Source organism: Gymnodraco acuticeps, unplaced genomic scaffold, assembly GCF_902827175.1.
Source record: "Gymnodraco acuticeps unplaced genomic scaffold, fGymAcu1.1, whole genome shotgun sequence".
Lineage (NCBI taxonomy): Eukaryota > Metazoa > Chordata > Actinopteri > Perciformes > Bathydraconidae > Gymnodraco > Gymnodraco acuticeps.
This window is the reverse complement of record NW_022989810.1, coordinates 3,234,989-3,255,797: the sequence shown is the minus strand read 5'-3', so window position 1 is coordinate 3,255,797 and position 20,809 is coordinate 3,234,989. Positions and strand designations below refer to the sequence as shown.

Sequence of the window (20,809 nt, the reverse complement as noted above, 5' to 3'; positions counted from 1 at the left end):
ATCCGAAGGGCTATTCTTTGTATTTTTCCAAGGATTATGAACAAAAGCAAACATAGGCATTTTCAAGTAATTGTTTCATATGTGAGCAATTTCTTTCTTCTTTTTGTTTATCTTTTGTAACTTCACTGCTTTTGCTGGGTTTTACGATGTATGGACATTCTCTATCTTAATCATTGCTTCTCTTTCTTTGCTAAGATGAATTCTCTTTAAAGTATGTCTTGGCAGTTCCTTTAATCTCACACAAACAAGCAGGACTCAACATCTGACTTCGATAAACCCCTCTCCACAGTTCCGCAGGTTTGAGTCCTCAAGATGTTAAAGATAACACGCTGTGTTTTCCTCCCTGTCTCTTCCAGATATGTATTTCTGATGGGGCTCCAGGACCGCAACGAGAAACTCTTCTACCGGCTGCTAACGTCAGACATCGAGAGGTTCATGCCCGTCATCTACACCCCCACTGTGGGCCTGGCCTGCCAGCAATATGGCCTCATATTTAGAAGACCGAGGTAAGACGCTTTCAACGTTAAATTATAGTGAATTATTAAAGGAAATGTCCGACAAAGTGCAAAATCAATCATCTTATTCAAAAAGGAAGCTGGTGATCTCTCTTTCAACCCAGTAAATTTTCCAGTACCAAGTAGTAAGTGTTTTATGATGATGGTTATGTTTTTGGGTTTTGTTGGTCTGTTTTAGCACCATTACGGTACAAATGAGTGGCTCAATGTTCATGAAACTTGGTGGAAGGGTGTAGCATGGGCCAAGGAAGAACACATTCAATTCCCAATGACAAGGCAAATACACACTTTATGTTTCACTTATGAAAAAGGCCTTATAGTGGATTCTGTTGTGGAACATTGTATCAGCAAGGGTTTTCCTGTACTGAGTGTTGTCCATGATGGTGGTGCAATAGATCTCCATTGCCAGTAGGTGTTTCTGTGGATATGTGTATGTTTAAACTGTGTACATAAGTTAATATGTTAATATCCTTTATCATGTACTATGTTGAATATATGATTTGTATCTTCTGTAGAACTGAATTCCTTAGCGGGAAAATAAAGTATATATCGTACCATATTGTACCTTAGTACCATGGTACTAAGGTACTAATATTGCATTGCATCAGGATGCCTATTCTAATGGACAGTACTCTGGAAAGGACTGCTAATAAATAAATAATAATAATAATACAAAACATTTTGTTTTTAAAGGACAGCTTGCTCAAAGGTTTGCAGCAATCACAGCTTACTTTAATAAAGGTTAGCTGAAGGAAAATGGACACACAAAAAAAACAGAGAAGTTGGTTTATCGCTAACAAAACAATGCCACAAAGTGCAATGGTTTCTCACTGATTTCTAGCTAGTTGGGTTAACCCAGAACGTTTACTGTACATCCAGATTGGATGCAAAACTATTAGTTTCTTTCCCCAGTTGTCAAAACCAAAAGTAGTGTATTGAGTCTGAAATAAATTCACATTTACATGGACTACTTTCATCGGTTTAAGGTATAATAATGCAAACCATGATGAAATCTACGCTATCTGATAAATCAAGTTGCAGATTTTGCTATAAAATAAACACATTGTTATGTAAACAGCAGACTTTTGGGTCAAGTTTAATTTAATCTGCAAACCCAAAGCCTGTAGGTCTTAAGACTTAAGAATATATACTAAAGCTACACAAAGTTATTTAAATTATTTGATGTATTGCAAAACTCAAGGCCCCGTAAAGCGTGTGTATGTTATGTTGGATTAGTTTTTTTCATGTTATCAAATCTGAACCACATTTGAAGGTTGCGGTAGCTCTTTCAGCTGGAGTTTGGTTAAACAGCTCCGCTCCAGGCAAACCGCTGTAAGCTGTAGAAATCAGTTTAGCGTTCACCTTGAGTGGCTTTGGCTCTGCTCCGAGCAGATGGGCGTGCTTTGGTTTCCTCTCCTCATCTACTGTAAACACACTTTCATTCTCCGTTTTACCCACAGATGCAAGAACACCTTGTGCTAGGGTCTGTTTTCCCTTAAGTAGGTTTGTCAGGTCCAAGTATGTATGTATATATATATATATATAGAAATGTTTTATTCATTGGGATAAACCCCTTGAGATGCACCATCTCGTTTTCAAGGGTCCCGACAAGTCTCTCACTATCTGACAGCAACACTCCCTAAGCACCAACTAGATATTGAGTCGATGGAGCTTTCATTCTCTGTGATGCATTCAGGGACGTGTTCTGTTTTACTTGGCTCTGCATTTAACATTACTCACGTGGTTGAAATGGTTTGGTTTTAAGACTGACACGGGAGAGACCACCCTAGTCAAATGTCCATAACATGTTCTTACGCTCACTTACTTCTGCTAGCTTTCATCCCAAGTCTTTTAGGGACCTAAAACCAAACATATAAGCCAGCAAACTCCAAAGCAACCTGCAGTGTTTAGCTTTTTGAGATTTTAAGCAGGGGCTGAATGGATGGATACTACATTTAAGAAACATTCTAACAGTTCCAGTGGTGGTCTAAATAAAGATTTATGAAGAACATAACTCCTAAAATGCCTACCATCAGGAAACCGACGTCACTGATAATTATTTAGAATGTGTCTCAAAATATCCAGTTACAGGCATATACTTTTTTTTAATATTTGATACATTAAACGGGGTAATATTTTAAATACATAACTTTTACCTATACATCCTAGTTGTGCACTGTAATATTGCTTACTTTACTTACTTTTTCACCCCTGAGAATGGCCTTTTTGTTAGCTTTCACCATGTAGGCCCTATAATGATCATTATCAGGTTTATAATTGTATTTAATGCAATGTTTCCATGCGTTAATGTTCAAAAATCTCTTTATTTTCCTCATACTGCCTGTGCTGCAGCACCTCTTTTCACCCTCTGACTGAAACCAGAGCCCAGTCTGATCTCACCTTAGCATATCACGTACCATGAGGGAGGGAACTTTGGGGATTTAGCATTTCCAGACCATTTAAATGCACAATAACCTATATAACACACCATAGGAAAAGGAAACAATAATAAAAACACAATAGTGCCCCAAAATTGTTTTGACATATGATCAAGACTGAAAGAAAACATTTCAAAAACATAATAGATGCAGCTAGCTATTGTGGCTACCTATGATCATTATGACACTGCTTGAAATCAATGACAGGTCTATGAAATATCAAATTAGCGGGTATCTATAACTAATGTATTCAGAATCCATAAATGTGTCCAGTAAGATCAAACCATAGCCATTCCTTTACCTTCTGCTGCTCTGAGTCCATATTATTTGTAACAAGCCGTATGTGATGGACATACTACTACAATTATTTCACTGCAAATGGCTAACATGGGTACATTTTAAAATCAATGTGAACCCAACTTCTTCCATGCACATAACTTTGTTTTCCAACAGCTCCCCATGTCCTCATCCCTGCAGAACGATGTGGAAAATATTCCTAGCATGTGTCCCTACCTCTCACTCGGAGCAGGCTGGAGGAATCATTGTATACTCTTCCTCAATCTCACAGCACAGTGTGCATCAGGGGGTCATTTAGTGGAGTACAGCGGATACACAGCTGACTCTCTTTGACAGATGATGGTTTTCAGCCAGGCAGTTCCTCTCTGATCACCGTACAAGGGGACAAGCTGAGACCATGATAGTGAATGGCTCCATGGAAGGTATTGTCAGTTTGTCGGTCAACCTTTTTGTTCTAAACTGAAATATCATTACAACTATTTACAAGATTGACATTTACATTGACAATTTACAGATATTCATGGCCCTCAGAGGATACATCTTACACACTTTGGTGCTCCTTGACTATTCCTCTGGGCTGCCATGATGTTGACGTTTTTCATTGAAATGCCTGACAACTTGGATGGATTATTTGATAATAACAGATATCTATGCTGCCATTGGGATAAGTCATTTCCTGACTTCAGCAAATTTACATTTGTATTGAATCTGTACATTTGTTGATAGCTCCTGCTAAATAGGGAGTTGCAGAAATCATAAAACCCAGGAAAACATTTTCAGAGTTTTTTTTATTAGAGAAGGGGTCTAATATGTTGAGCTTATCCTACTGAACAAAGTAAGTTAAGTATCTATAAAGGTGTTTTTGCCACAACATACCGAAAGCCAATGGGGAAATCTCCTTGGCTTTTTGTCGAGTGAGCCCTTGCGATGCTAACTTCCAGGTCTGCCTACAGAAACACTTCATCACCGTACCACTCTATTGGCACAAATGAAGTAACCATATTCATACTTCCCAAATGTTGCATCTTTACAATTAAGAAGTTGACTCCTGTACTTGTGAAATGGAACCATATTACACTTGCATAACATCAGTTTACAAGCATTGTCATTGGGAGCATGTTATAAATCTAACATTAGCATTTAGCCAACAACTGTCTCTTAGTACACACTAACAGTGGCTCTGGCATGACTTGAGACATTTTATATAATCTTGAGGGATCAGGGTGTTGTTTTTCTGAATGTAAAATATTATTCAGTTTCTATCTAAATCAAATGCACAGTGCATTAAACTCACTAGCATCCTCTAAAAGTGGCTTTAATATATCACAGATGGTGTGTGTGTGTGTGTGTGTGTGTGTGTGTGTGTGTGTGTGTGTGTGTGTGTGTGTGTGTGTGTGTGTGTGTGTGTGTGTGTGTGTGTGTGTGTCAGACCACCATAGCAGCAGATTAGCTCTCACTAGCTAATCACCGGCTCTCAGGTATAAAGACTTTCTGTGTGGAAGCAGCAGCCTCTGCTTGTCGTGCTTGACGTTGCCAGCTAATCTGCTTCGTGAAGACTAAACACTCCGACACCAGGCTCTTTACCAAAGGCCAAAGGTCAAGCTCTATTAAGTGCCAAAACACGGCTGATTCTCTGATCTTTGGACTGGGCATAGGCAGGAAGGAGAGCTAGAAAAAGGAACACATTCACATCATCAGAAGATTAGCGGACATGCTTACATTTATTGGTTTGTCAGCTCATGAGCGGACACAGTGTTTCGCAGAGAAAGTTGGTCTGTCTGCATCACACAGCTCGTTTCTGTTTTCAACATAAACGTGGCTTGTGTACTTTGTTTGACGACTGAAAGTACTCAGTTGTGATAGATGATAATGTTTCGTAGCAGAAAAATGATACCAATTATTACAGGCAAGGAATTAGGTTTAGTTCAATCATGGCCAGTGTCACCATACCTCTGCTACAGTGTGTTTAAATAAACTGTTAGGAGACCCTTTCAAAGTAAGAGTCCACTTGTTCAAGGAGCTCTTGTGTCACTTACGTAAGTGACACAAACCAATCCATCATGCTGATGGAGATGGATGATCATTTGGAGCCCATTAATGGAATCCTAGTTAAAAGTCAAGGGTCAGGTCTTCAGCTACTACAGCTGTATGTCACGAGCTGAAGAGTAAGACAAGCATTCCTGAACTCCCTAGAGATAGGGTAGGGTCATGACCAGATGCTTTTTTTCTTATCTTATCGGCCACAAGTCTTACTGCTTGCATACTAAAGATAAAATCCATCTATTTGATAAAAACTGCTGATTCTTGTTGTGAATTAGCTGTAATTAAACTTATTAAGATTTGCTGACATTATATACAGTACTACATGTTATTAAATAAAAATAAAGTAAATTATTGTGAGCCTCATTCATTAAAATTTGAATTCTAGGTCTAAAATTAAGCACGACTTCCCAACTGCCAACTCATATTTCTACGAGTACTTAAGACCAGTGGATAAAATATCTGAAACTTGACATACAAGGATAGCTGTAATGTTATTATACTTCGTGCCAACAACAGCTATAGCCAGAAACATTACGTTTTAGGGTTGTCCATCCAAACATTCCATTCCCGTGATGGCAAAATCTCAAGAACACTTGGAGCAAATTATTTCAATTTTGGATCGAACGTCCACTTGGACTCGATCATGAACTGATTTTGATTAAAGTTGTCCAGGTCTCATGTTTGACCTAACTCAACAATTTTGTAATGCTTATAAACACACTGAGGTTTACTTCCAAACTCAGAAAATGAGCAGCACCTGCTTGCATCTTTGACATAGAACATATTTCATGCTAAACATTATAAGCATTATCGTTTTGATCATGTTAGCATTTAGCTCACAACTTCATCTATATACGTCCCATTCTTTTAAACACAATGTCTCAATGGGAGGAAGTTTTGTCATTTGTATATTTGGTACAAATACAAAATTTTAGTCAATAATGAACTGATTCGATTTTAGTCCTCAAAGTTCAAGGTCACCTCACACCCTATTCCAGTTTCTGGAATGTACAAAAACCATGTACATACGAACCTTGAGTCCTGCGTTCTTTTCCACCCATTGCATCATCACCTCCTGATCATGTGATCTCACTAATCCTCCAGTCAACTCTAGGAAATTGTGGCATTCATCTTAAACAAAGTGGAAAAGGAAATGACAGAACCAAATGAAAGGACCAAATGTCAGGAATACTTCACAGTAATATAACCTTAATTTGGTTTTGTTAGGCTGAATTTAGATTAAATCAGGAGGTTATATGGCCTAATGAAAGGCACCAGCTGAAGTTGTCTTGGCCACCTCTGAAGTGGCACATGCTGGAAGATGAAGTGTTCCAACCTCGCAGATTAGGGGCATCTGAACTGTGATATCACCCCATCAGGCCCACACACAGTGTTTCACTAAAAAGTGTGTGGGTCATTTAGATTCATGAGCATCCAGAACAAGTACAATAATAGAATTCCCTTCTGCCCCATAAATCTGCAGATGATTATTGAACCGTGATGACTTACTCCAAACCATGACAAAGAAACAGCCACTTATTCAAGACTTTTGCTGATGTATTTGCTTACCGCATTTTTGCTCTTTGGTAGACCATGATAGAAGCTCAGAATAGTCTGTGTTGTGCAGCAGAAACATTGGAGAAGTGGAAAGGAGATAAATGGTTTGGAATTCCACTGACCTCATCAGGAACGTGGCAAACATTTGGGATTGATTTCAGCCTGGACTTTGAGGACACAATCTAGAGCTTATGTCGGAGGAAGTTTTAGAATAATAACGGTACTGTATAGTGTAATCCAAGTTTAATGCAGCATCCCATAGTTAAATAAATAAATGTATCAGCTTTTACCCTACATAAATCCAAGTTGCCATTTACTGTGTGAAAATGGAAGGTATTTTAACTAAATATATGTTTTAAAAAGCTGTCTACCTGGATGGATTGCCTGTTACCGTTGCTAATTCAAACGTCACTTTCCATGACTTGGATTGCTGTAGCATGGCTGGAGTACAAAGTCGTTGGATTTGGCTCTTACATTTATTTTAATTGTGTTTCTAAGAAACAACCATGAAATCATTGCAAACATATTCATGTAGGCTTTTAGTCATGCTCAGGGCTGTCAGCCTTAAAGCCTGCCTGGCAGTCTCTGTCGCTGCCTCGCCTCGGAGATGTTAGTCTTCAGCCAGACTCTGGTCGTCAGGTCGCAGCTTCATCATCTGACCTGCTGTCTTGCAAGATCAGATTTTAAATGTTGGCTTCTGTTCATCAGCTTTACATAAACCCTTAAAATGGCTTTCTAAAAATCACACATGCAGATGTTTATGTATGGTGGGAATGCAGAGTTGAGTTTTGGACTTCCTGTTCCCTCGCCTCAAAGTAAAAACATTTGTTAATGGGTTTTTGTTCAAATGATTTTCAAAAGCGACGGTTGGTCAAAAGTGGCTCAATGGGCCCACAATAGCTGTCGAGACATTAAACATTCTACAAGGAGTTGTGACGTTGAAGTCAGGCGATGGTGGTGTAGTTCTTTTAAAGCATTTCTTTATTTACTTTTTGCGATTATGTCTAAGGACTCTTTTTACAAACACCATTGCATTGCCCAAATCCTATGCTCTTTCTCAAGGTTTACCTCCTACAGAAAAAAACATTGACAAGTCTTCAGAAAAATGTGCCTTCTTTCATGATCAGTTAGAGGACTATTGCTTTGAAGGACATGAAATCCTATTATACACTCCATTGAAATGTATTCTCTGCCTTTGGAAAGTATTGGGGCAGTGGAGGGCCTGTCTCAAGGGCACCAGAAAAAGGTACCATACTTGTTCCGTTCGAGAATTGAACCAGCAAACCTCTGTTTTTGGAGCCAAGTCAATACAGATTGCCGCCTTACTTCCGGTTGGTTAGTCTTCAACGCTGGCTTAGGCTGTGAGCTGTTCCTCAAACCAAACTCTGACAAAACACTCAAAAGGATGACACGAAGTGGAACATTTCAAATAATTCCCCAAATGTGTTTTTTATTCAAGTAGTTTCAGTTTGACTAATGTTGCAACAGCATAGGACTCTCCTTTTTAAAAGGATACAATTCTAGAGTACAGTTCTCTTTGGCTGCTATCCCCAGACCGTCTCTACTGGATACATTTTGCTGCACAATAGTAATATTTCACCAGCCCACATGGAAAATACAACTTGCGGATTATCCCATGTAGCTTATCTGATACATTCAGTGAACCACACTCTGGATGGTGGTTTGAAAGCAAACCAGAAGAGCAGCATGCAGGAGAAAATTCATCCAGCATGTGTCACTCTTTAATGTGAATATTACAGTGCATTTCAAATAAGAAGAAAAATGATAAATTGACGAAAGTGTTGAGCAGAAATTTAAGAGCTGAAACATAAAGTGAAACAAATGCCAAAGCTTCCTCTACAGTAATAACCTGAGTTAGAATGGATGTATCTTACATCTCCCTGCCTTGAAAAACTCTGGTAGAAGCATAACACCTTGAAATGGCAGGGGTTGTTGGGTTAAATACTTTGCCTTATGGAATAACCCTATGTTTGCAAATCTTGGCCACTTCCACCACTTTGTACGTAAAGGCTACGCTCCATTTCATTTAACGATGTTATCTTTCCTTCACAATTACTGCAACAGGGAGACCATAAATCCTCAAAGAGAAAGAAAACTGACATAAAAGTATATCATTTCTTTATTACACCTGTCAAGGCTGAAATGTCAAGGCGTAATTCTTGGGTGCCAAAGCACATGTTAGAGGTGGCTTTGCAAGAGCTGGTGTAGGAGTATCGCCAACTCCTCAGCAGGGACGTTTCAAGCTGCTGGCCTCGTTCCTGTGACACATAACAGCCAGACGGGTGTATGTGATGTAATGCAGTGCTTATATGTAATGCATATTTATTAGGGATGCACGATATTGGTTTTTTGAAACCGATACCGATAACTTCCTGCTTCTCAAGACCGATACCGATAACAGATAATAAAAAATGTTTTACGCCACTAATTAGTTTAACGCGATTAACGCATGTGTATTTTTTTCCCTCGGCCGCCCCGTAGTTTCAGAGCGCATCGAGTTTAAAATACCATCTTCAAGCTGATGCTGACAGCCCCGCTCCTGTCGCCCGCTTGTGGCAGACCACACTTCCACGCTCACCGGCAGGCACCGACTGGCCATCTGGAGGACCGGGAGGGTGTGTGTATGTGTGGCCCGAGCGAGAGAGAGAGACCTTACGTGCATTGTTGTTGTTAGCATCTGGTGCTAGCTAGCTGCGCTAACGGATATAAGGAGCTGTTTAAATGAAAACAGAGGAGCGACATTTCGCCACAACTGCGCCGATCACTTGACTTTATGCAGGAAGCCAGACAGTGGGACATTGTACGAAAAGTCAGCACACTCAGCACGGATAGTGCGCAACATGATTGCAGCGTCCAGGCAGCTCCGGTTCGAGCATATGCCTTGAGTTGCACATAGCTCCAACGCCCATACCACCGACGACATGTTTGTTTACTGTCCTGGCTTCACGGCCGCACACCATTTACGTCACAGCCAGGCATGAGTTAGGGAGCGCTGGATTTGTGAAGAACTCCCCTCTTCCTAAACCACTAATACCACAGTACTGGCAAAACGGGAGGAGCCGAGTGAAAAACAAGCGCCCCTCATCCCAATCCACCCACACCGCAGTATTTTTTTCTTTTTTTTTACCCAAAAAATATATTGTATATTATCGGGGCTATTAATACTGGTATCGGGTTTATCGGGATGACGTCATAATTCCTAATATCGGACCGATAATTATCGTGCATCCCTAATATTTATGTTTGCGCAATAAACTGAGAGTCACACATACTCTCGGAGGTTGGATCTTGACCGTGTATAGACAAATGTGTGACGAAAAGCTGGATATCGCCAACAATGACATTAGCGAGAGGAGAGCAGTAGTGCAACTGGACAAACTGCTTTCTTACCAAAACAATTACAAAATCCCTAACTCTTTAATGCTGATTTAACAATATTAAATTAACAAAAATGTTGACAAGATGTTGGCCATGTTTTTTTTATTCAGCTAAGAAAGGAATAGCTGGTTATGTCCGGACCAAGGTCAAATCCTTTAGTGTGAATATTGTTTTGACAGGCAAATGATACAAGTGACGACTTAAAGCCGAGCAGATACAGGGCAAGCTAAATATCAGCACAAACAACTTGGATCATTAGTTTCTTGATGAAATCCATTTCTGCCTATTTTTTCCAGATGTTAGTTTTTAGCCTAAACCTGACAACACTTTAATCAAAGTTGTAGGAGATAGAAATAGCTTACATGTGGGAATGTCCTAAGTATGTGTTGTCTTTTATTTAGCAGGGAAGCCTGGTCTTCCTTCCAATAATTAAAGTCTAGCAGACCAGTGGAAGCTGTGTCTTAAAGTGGGTCAACTTCATGTTGACATGAGACACTCCACACTGGCTATAAGAGCTAAGTCAACAGTCACACATTCATCACTGCTCAACTGCAGCACTTTCATATCAGCACTGAGATAAGACCATACATCTGACTATGGGATGATGCAGACACGATGGCTCTGCTTCCTATTTGTCTGTTCCAAACTTCTCTCTGCTTAGTTATAATGGATGAGGTGAGAAAGCGCTGAATGCTAATGTTTTGACAGCGGCATCAGTTCTCAGCTCAGCTCTGTGTGAACACTTGTAGTGCTGTCATGCATTCGGCCCGAGGTTAGAAACGGAAAATGTGAAGATATCCATCTGTACAAGGGATGTGTGATCTGTGGAATCAATTAAAATGCTAAATCTTTTGCAAGGGAAGGGCTTAGATTACTAGGTGCCTGTGACTATGGAATAATACAGGTAAATAATTTCAAAGAGAAAAGCAAACACCCAAAGTATGTTTACACTGTAAATGTACTTCATCAAATCATAAAAAATATTATCTTTATTACTATTATAATCATAATATGTAGCTTTGTGTGGACACATAATGTCTGCCATCTACATACATCATTCCAGAGCTATGTATGACATACACAGTATAAACAAACCATTGTTACATAATTATCACAGCAAGAAAAGGAAAGATTATGTTAATGTTTTGGTTTCAACAGTTAAAGTTGCAGAATAATGATTGCTAATCTATTATAACTTCCGTATGCTTTGTAAGTGTGAAAATTATTAAATAAATCATTGTGAGAATTCAAATTCCACTGTATACTGAAAACGCACGATAGGATTAGTTGTCACATTGTCAGAAGTTAAGATGCTTATTTCTTTTGTTGCCTTTTTATTTAACTGTTTAATACATACAGGTTGTCCAGCTAATCTGTAAATCAATAAAGACTGAGTCAAAAATAATCTCACATATTTGAACAGTACAATAATACTCAAGAGTCCAGCCAATGTGTTGTAATACAATAATACATAATACAGTAGGACAAATGGTATTCATGCGGAACGTATTCTGACAGAGCCCACTGTAATTTAGGCCAGGACCCTTAACCATCTAGCTGGATTATAGGAAGTATCATTTCCCTTGTATGAGGCACTGTCTGAGTTGAAATGGTGCACTTCTATGTTATGTAAAATGTTGTTGTTTTTTTAAATAGAGATCACTTGAGGTTGCCTGAATCTCTTAATTTCATAGGGAGTATGCATAGTTTCAGTGACCATTAATAACACAGTATTTATTCAGGTAAATTGACCCTCTGGTTAAAATGCATGATCTCACTGCTAGATGATTGCTTTAGTTGGTGTTGTAGACACGACCGCTCTACAGGAATGTCCCCAGGTGATGTTCCTTCCTGACTCTCTTTCATCTGTTTTCATTACGTGAGACGTGACCTCTCCTCTGGCATCCTGAACCTTTGCTTTGATTTTGCCCTCAGCATTACATCAGCTCCGGCTCCATGTCCAGTTTCTCTGTTAGAGAGAAGATAATGTCACCTATAGGGCGGTTGCATATTAACAGGGCACACATTCTTCCCATATGACAGGTGGTCGTCAGGTTTCCATCCTCTTCAAACAAATGAATAACTTGTGTTTATGAGGTAGTCATACTTATAAACCTTACAATACTCACACTATATTTAACATAATTAAATTAATTAGTATGTAATAGTAGCATTTGTAAAATGCCGATGTTTGAGTATAGGCTGATCACTACCTAAGCTCCTGATTACTTGATCATTTTTTATTTCCTCTTCAAATTTAAAAAGGAATTGGTTTAATGTGTTGTCTTATTTGTTTAGGTTCTACAGCCATGTAACATACATTAATTGAAACATTGTAAAATAAGATTCTGAATAGGTTTTTATTGAGTCTGCCCTCCAAAAAAAGACCATTAGTTGCTCCATGGATATTCCTTAAAGTGACATACTGCATGTCCCCATTCAATTGGGAAACCCTCTAGTGGGCATAGCATTATATATATTTAAAAATATGAGTATGATTATCTTATAACCTTAATTTCAAGGTTCTTATTGTAACCATGACAGTAATTCAGTTTTTCCAAAACATTATGTTTTACTAGGTTAATGGAGAGTCCAGATAATTGCAAAATATCAATACAAATGTACTTTTCTGCTGGATAACATACTTAAATGATCTAGAGAGCATAAAATGCATGGTCAATTCTAATTGTACTGTATGGATATTTTGTTGTAAAATATGATGGGTTTGGACTCTCACTTAGTGTCATATAGAACATGAATTATCTCCTCATCTACAAGCCGTGAAGAATTGGAGACTCCTAAAGTATTTCTCCATATGTTTATTGGTCCACCCTAGCCGCTCGCATGCAACCAACCCAGACATGTCTGAAACTGAATACACGTTTTTCTGTGAATGTCAAAGAGAATACAATGGGCCGTAAATCATTGTCATCCATACAATGCTCAACGACTTTACAATATCGCCTATCAGACCTTTGTGTCTGTTTTTCATGGAGGATGACCAATTGACATTTTAGGGGATATAACGTTTTGCTAACACTAAGCAGCATTTGTAAATAAAAACGCTACAACTGCTCCGTTACTGGCCAAAACATATTGCTTTTGAATGTGACTTTGCAACCCACACAAAACGTCACTGGCATTCCCCAAATGTCAGGATGTGTGTGAAGAGGGGAATGAATGGAAAACCTGGTTGCAGTGGGCTGAAACTCCTCTTATAGCCAGCTGAGTTCATCAGGTCTGCCTCTGATTCCTTTAGCAGGGCCTTTCTGCTGGAATGGGCCTTTTCTTCCGTTCTTTGCCCCTTGACTCTCTGGCTTAGAGAGGAGCGTGATACCCAGAGCAATTGTCTGGACACTCGACTATCTCTGGACAGGCTTTGAAACCCTAGAATCCCACAGTCTGGTTGCTATTACCAACAGCTGCAGGTTAGCCCGTGTAAAATATTCCGTGCCTTGCCATGTTTCGCTTATTTACCCAAAGCGTTGAAAGGCCGATCATTTTGGCTAAACTGTGTTCATCTTGGCCGAATTTCCCATTCTTCTCCAAGTCTGGAAAAGCTTCATGAGGGGAAGATTAGTTGTTGTGAGGAAGCCCGAGCTGACTTCAGTGGGCTGCAGTGGAATTAGGAGGGGGCAGGTTACGGTTTTCCGAGGCAGAGAACTGGAACTAGATCTGGCTTGTGTGAAAAGAGAGGGTGGTTCAAGCGACGTGTTGAATACTTGTAATGTGATGGAATCCTTTCAAAGTCTGAGCGTGCCATGAATGGTGGGAGGAAGTAGAAGAAGAGTGCATTGTCTTTGGAAAGTCATACTGTATGGAGAGAGAAGGATGTGAAGGGACTGGAAAGAGAATTCCTTCCCGTCACATTTCGTTTTCGTGAGAGCCGTGTGTTGGAACAAAAATGACTTGGTACTGTTGCTTCTTGTTGCTAAGATGAATTCCTCTAAGAAATGTACAAAAAATGCACACCTCGGACACACTACAAAGACTGTGCAAACACAGGGAACTAAAGGCTTATGTGTGCTCAAACAGATACGGAGGGATGGATTATGGGCTGGATGATTGAGTTTGTTGAGCGGATGCTAAATTATTCACCCACCATCCACAACCCTTTGTTGATTCTATTTATTTCTTTACAGGGCCCTTATTTCCTTTGCCCAGAGGTCTGTTGTGCATTTGGTTTCTTTGACGATCATCTTTTCCATTGCAATTAGCTATTTTTAAAGTGGCAGAGTTTGCGTCAACTCCTACTGCAACATTGAACATGGTTATTGATTGGCACGGCCAGACCTCAAGTTCTCACCAAGTTTTCTTCCTCTCTTCTATTGGTTCAGTCAGTTGCTTGGCTACTTCATGAGCTGCAACACGAGTGGGTTATTCGTAATGCCAAAGGCTTCACTCCTTTTGCTTTAATTACTCAACTACCTTGAAAATTATCTGTATGGACAAAACCATAGCAAAGCATACTTAAAGTTACAGAAGACATACAAATATGTATGTGATATCTATTCACTAACCCTAACCCTAACAATTTACAGGGGAAAGAAAATGCATCTTCTCTTACCCATGGAAAGCCATTAACTTATTAAATACCACTAAGGAAGAGAGAAATACAGTTGATCCAGCAGTCTCATTGCTTAAATATGGTGCTGTCAGTCCTTTTCTACAGCTTGTGGTCGGATACCACATCCAGTCATATAAATTATACTGTCTCCATATGACTGTACTGTAAGTCTGTGTGGGTATTGGTGTACTTGGCTTTCTTACTTCATGCTGTGCTGGTTTTCCGAAGATACTCTTCTCACCTGATATGATGACAGACGGACTTTCCAGTGTATTGACAAATTGGACTTTGGCATGCATTACACATTCAATCATGGAGCAAAACCAAATACATTTTATCATGAGAAGACATTTTTGGTTTACCTTGACCAAGGTGTAACCAAGTCTAGGGCACAGTTTTGTGACTTTTGGTAGTTGTCGTGTTCTGTTTCATCAAATATGGGTTGTAAAACAAAAAGGTAAAAATTATCATCAATCAATTTATTTTAAATAAAGGTATAGGCTCCCCACATCACATGACGAGTAAAATATGTTCTTTAGTCTTCACCAGATATTATGCAGTCTGTTTGTAGTTCCATTTTGACAAATTGTAGTCCTGGTCTTATGTTGATAAAAAAAATATATTTTTAAACTCTTTGTCTCCTGTGGCCATTTGAACCCTGACCAATTATTGTGCAGATTTATATTCTAAATATCAATATATTTCTATTGAAAAATGTGTGTTTTGTTTCAGATAAAGCCTTTTGAACTTCCTTGCGTTAATAAAATGATATCTCACATTCCCAGCAGCTTGTCTGGCAGAGGGATCCAGTGTGTTCATTTTGGATTGAATCTGCTGTTTGAAAGCCATGGATCTCCACTATAGAGAGGTCTCCCACTGTGGAGACATGTTGCTTTTTCTTGCAGGCATATTGATCTTGGATAACGCTTTGCTTTTCTTTACTATAAATATCCTACTCCGTTACGGTTTTTACCTTTTTCAGTTTATGTCGCGGAATCAGCTCATTTTTCAGATGCACACCACTCTGTAGAGGATCTCACTGTTACTGTTACACCCCATCTAAAAGGCACACAGCTTCACATAGTTTGCATAACTTTTCTTGTTACATAACAGTTAAGATACAGTGTGTCAATCATGTCAAACAGCTCAGGGTGATTGAGAAAGTATGAAGTCTAACAGTGACAGTTTTCTGAGGTAAATGCTGGCTCCAGCTGGTTGTTGTCTGGAACATGGTCTATGGATTGGGTAAAGTAACCAATAGGCTAAACGGCAATAAGGCCAACAGATTTTACATCTAGAAATCCATTGAATATTGTTTTATTTCCTTGACTTTGAAGTTTACCATTCATAGGTTGCCAAAAATGAAAACGATGCAACGAGAACCCTTAAGCATCTGTATGAGACTTGCATAACTTTCAAATAACTCCAATGTAAACCAATTCACTTCAATATAAGATGCTCAAAGCTAGGGGTCAGAAAGAGTCCGTAGGGAGGAAGACGGTGTGGGTGGATGGGTAAAAAAAACACAGCCTTTTCCCAGGACAATACTGTTGTGGTCCCGTGTATCAAACCAAAAGTCAGCGCTGACGTATTTACAGTACATAACTTACATACATAACTTACATACATAACTTACATACATAACGTAACTTGAATACCAAAATACTTATTTTAACACAAATCCCAATTTCCTAAACCTAACCTTACCTATTATTTTAGTTTTTTAAACCTAACCAAGTTTACTTTTAATTCACAAAACTAACCGTGCTTTTACAACTGTCATCATTGATTAACGTGTAGGGCTTCCTAGTAGAAAATCACAGCCAAAGGGGTTCTGATCAATAGGTCTGCATGTGATGAAGATGGGTATGGGTTGAGTAAACTATAAAGTATTGTGTTGGAAGATATATTAGGTTCTATGTAACACGTCATTTCGAACTGTGGCTTAACCTCTCAAAAACTACGTTTGCTCTCTGTCAGTGTGACATTTGAGATGCTTTTAATGATCTTAGACATCTCTATTGAGGTGAAAGAGTTGAAATTGCACACAGTAACAGTCCACAACATATTGGCTCCTTTTAGCTTCAATTATGCCCTTTCAAACTAATTAAACAAATGAGAAAATCACATTTCCTCAGTGGACAACAACCATTAAAACGTTCCTGTCAGGGTAGATTTGGAGCCATCTCATAGACTTTGACCTTTGACACTATTTTCACAGTCTTTTCTCAATGATTTGTGTGCACTGCGTCAGTTGAACCTCATGTGGTTTGCTAACTTATGGGCGTCCAGCACAGAGAAGAGCGGATGGTGAATGGTAATGTTTTGTATGGACACGGGTCACCGATCAGTGCCTTATGGGGCGCAGACTGTGTTTTGAGGTCATGGTGTGGAAAGCAGCTTTTCCTCCTGCCAGCTTCCGCAGCCGTTCCACAGTCCCCGGGCTGTGTTTTGTGTTGGGCCGCAGGTCAGCGATGCTGCTGTTTCAGACCATCAGGGTGTTTTCTTTACCCTCTCCGTTCTCCACACACTCTTACAGGAGGAGCCAGACATAGCAGCTCAACGCTTTGTGGCCCTCCTCTCAGCTAGAAAGTAAGGAGAATGCTATTCATTGTGGTTATTTCTGCAGCACACACACATTTCAAACTTATAGGCATCAATATAAGGAGAAATATAATTTTCCTATAGAGATACTTTTATCCCAGGACTTAAAAATAATAGAGTAGTTCAACTCGTTTGAAAAGCTAATAATCCTACTTTTAATTAAAAAAACAACAACAATATATTTCCACATAAACAGTGCAAAATGATTAGTTATCAAGCATGCAGAGACATTTAACGAGTAAGCTTTACGCCAGGGATTCATATTTGAAATATATAGCTTAAAGTAATGGGTAGACAGTGTTAGTGCTTAGCTTAAATAAATCGATTCACGGTTCAAGTTAGATGAGAGTAACCAAACTACACTAACACACTAATAGCTAAATAGCTAAACATTTATCAATGGTGATGAAAGGAGAAATGTGTTAAGACAAACCACTAAAAGTGTGGACAAACTGTTAAATACACTTAAAGTAGCTAAATAGATGTACAAAATGGTAGCTTTAAGTAATGGATGCATTTCTGATAGCTAAAAGTAATGATTATGTCCGCGTCTATAAAGGATTACCTGATACTTCTACATCTATCTAGGCTTCTTCTGTCAAAGGATGATTGGAATCACTGTTGTTGAAGTTGAAAGACAATATCAGATTCAGAATCTTTTTCATTGCAATGTCGTGTTTCACATACAAATAATTTGCTTTGGGGTATTGGTGTATAACATAAACATAGCAGAAGAAAAGAGACGAATAGAAATGGAATGGAAGAAAAACAAATACAACAACAATGCTACAAATATATGTATAATATAACTGGGATATTATTGGAAAGAGCTATGCAGTTGTAAGAAGTGGTAGTTTCATACAGAAATGTGCAACATTTTCTAAGACATGTGCAATAATTCACTTTATCAAGCATATGAGCAGTGGTTTTATGTTATCTTGACAACTGTAAAAGTACCAGAGGGAGGAATGTTCCTCTGACCCAAATGTGGACAGGCCAAAACGACTTAATTTCACAACAATATTCCCACACTAAATATGTGAAGCATATATTGTTTTCCTTTTTTATCAGTCATCATCTGTGTGCTGTCAATGAGCCATTAAGCAATTTCCCACCATTTCAAAAACCTGGCTTAAAGAAAGATCCTCATTATCCTAATGGACAGTGATGATGGATTTAAAAAGGCATGAGCCCTGACATCGTGAGATAATGTACATTAGCTCTTTGCTTCTCTGGATACTGTAGATACATGAGGATTTTTCTCTGAGGATTTGGCATTTGTGTGTGTTTTTCTGTCTGATAAAAGGCATAACAGGCACTCCTACTTCATTGAACTTGTCAGGGTCAAAGGTCATGAGGATGACAGCTCCTGTGCAAACACAGAATGGCAGAAAATGAGGATTGGAGGAAGGACAAGAATAATGGCCAGCTGAAATGTTTTTCATAACCTTCATGTTGACAGAGATTAGGCGTTACTGCCAGTCTGGCTGTCTGCTCTGATCCGTCTCATGAAGTTGTTTTCCAACTTAGTCAGATTGTGGGTCAACCTTTCAGCCCCAATTCTGCTTTTTCTCCATTATAGCCTCATTGTTCTGTTTTCTGGCAGTGACTCATGTCCTCCTGGCTTCAGGTAAACACACACAGCAGGCTGCACTTTTTTTTATTACTCCCACACACATCCAGTTTAAACGTGTCCAGGTCCTCACAGTCAGACATTACTGCTGTGCAGACAGTTGTTAGACTCTTCAAATGATTTTCCCAGTGTGCATTTCAAGCACACGACTCTGTAAATGTGTAGCTATATGCAGATGTGTGTCATCGTATAGCCACAAAAGGGAAGACGTGTTTAACTGCTAGATGTGTTTGGCCTAGTGACCTCTATGTGACCTCAGAGCTCTTTTTAAGGGAGGAAAAGATACTTGTAGAAAGAGTAATACAGGTATTTATATAGGTATATATCTATATAAATAAAGAATCCAATATATAAAGTTATTTATTTTCCAAACTCTAAGTGGTAGTTAAAACAACACATTCATTAAGTGTTATTATTTGTATTTTTTGTTCTTCCTTTAAAACATCTATAAGCTGTTGACTAATCACAACAGAGCTGGCCAGCTAACCAATCAGAGAAGACTGGCCTCTGGTTTCAGACAGAGGGTGAAAAGAGGTGCTGCAACACAGGCAGTATGAGAAAATGTTCTCAATATTGTGAGCATGCTGATGTTTCTATTTAGCTCAACACAACCACTTGTGTCCAAGTACAGCTTCACGTAGCTGTTAGCTTGGCTGTACTTTTCTTCTACCATGGTTACTGGTGTTAAGTTGAAACCAATGCTGACAGTGAACCCTTTCTCATCCCTGATATATGAAAGCATTTTTATGTGACACCTTTATGTATTTATCTCACTTTATTTTAACAATATATCATACTGTTTCTTCCACAAGCAGTGACCTGGGTTGGCTTCTTAATTTACGAGCAGTGATGTTTTTACTGTCACGGAGGAAGTGATGCTCCCCCATACTATAACCAGATGGGTAGGGTAGGAAAGACTCGGAGGACACTGATGCAAGGGAGCGAAGAAAGGAAGGATGAAGGGTTGGTGGGAGGGGTGATACAAAGATAAATGAATATTTGGGGAGCCTCAAGGGTCCAAAGTAAACTCCCTGCAGAGGCCCTGGGATCCGGGCTCAACATTAAAGTCCCAGGTGCCGTCAGTATTGAATAAAGTCTTGGTCAGAAGAAAGAAAGGCAGAATGGAAAAAGCAGCTTTACTTCAAACGTCTCTTAGCTTCAAGCTGTTGTTCCCTCGAATCTCAGATAAGACGTTTTTATAAGTACAAAGTGTTCACGTGTTATTGATTGGACCGATTTAAGTGACATATTACTTGATAAAATCTAGCATGGTATAAAACTTGGGGAGTTAGAAAGTAGAAGAAAACGTTCCAGTGCATACTGAGATGCCTTTTGAATATGCAATAGTTCTATGTTATTTTTCTTTTAACTTTCTTTCTTTTATTTGTTTTCCTGTGTTCCAGGGGGCTCTTCATTACTATTCATGACAGAGGCCACATTTCAACAATACTCCAGAACTGGCCAGAAAAGGACGTCAGGGTAAATAACATCACTCAAAAATCTGCCATGAAGTCTTATAGCAGTATTTGATATTCATGTTGTTCACTCGTTTCAAAACCCATGGCAAATGAATCATATTCTGTACAATTGCACCAAGAGTCATAATTCCTGTTACATACTATGATGTTAAAGGACAAAGATTAGCTCTATGGACTTCCAGAGAAGATAACCTTTACTGCCTTAAAGAATTATCTTCAGTGACGGATGGCCACAGTTAACATGATTATAGACTGTTAAACTTATAATAACATAACCC

At 39.0% G+C, this 20,809-nt stretch overlaps 1 protein-coding gene across 2 annotated transcripts in view; it reads left to right on the top strand.

Annotated features, from left to right (window-relative positions):
- The window catches only part of me1 (malic enzyme 1, NADP(+)-dependent, cytosolic), a 93,384-nt gene that overhangs the window by 46,012 nt on the left and 26,563 nt on the right, over nucleotides 1-20,809 (top strand). For both annotated transcript variants that reach the window (XM_034230514.1, XM_034230518.1), the window contains exons 3-4: nucleotides 357-506; nucleotides 20,457-20,532. In XM_034230514.1, the coding sequence (XP_034086405.1) occupies nucleotides 357-506; nucleotides 20,457-20,532 (226 nt within the window). The remainder of the gene's footprint in view (nucleotides 1-356; nucleotides 507-20,456; nucleotides 20,533-20,809) is intronic.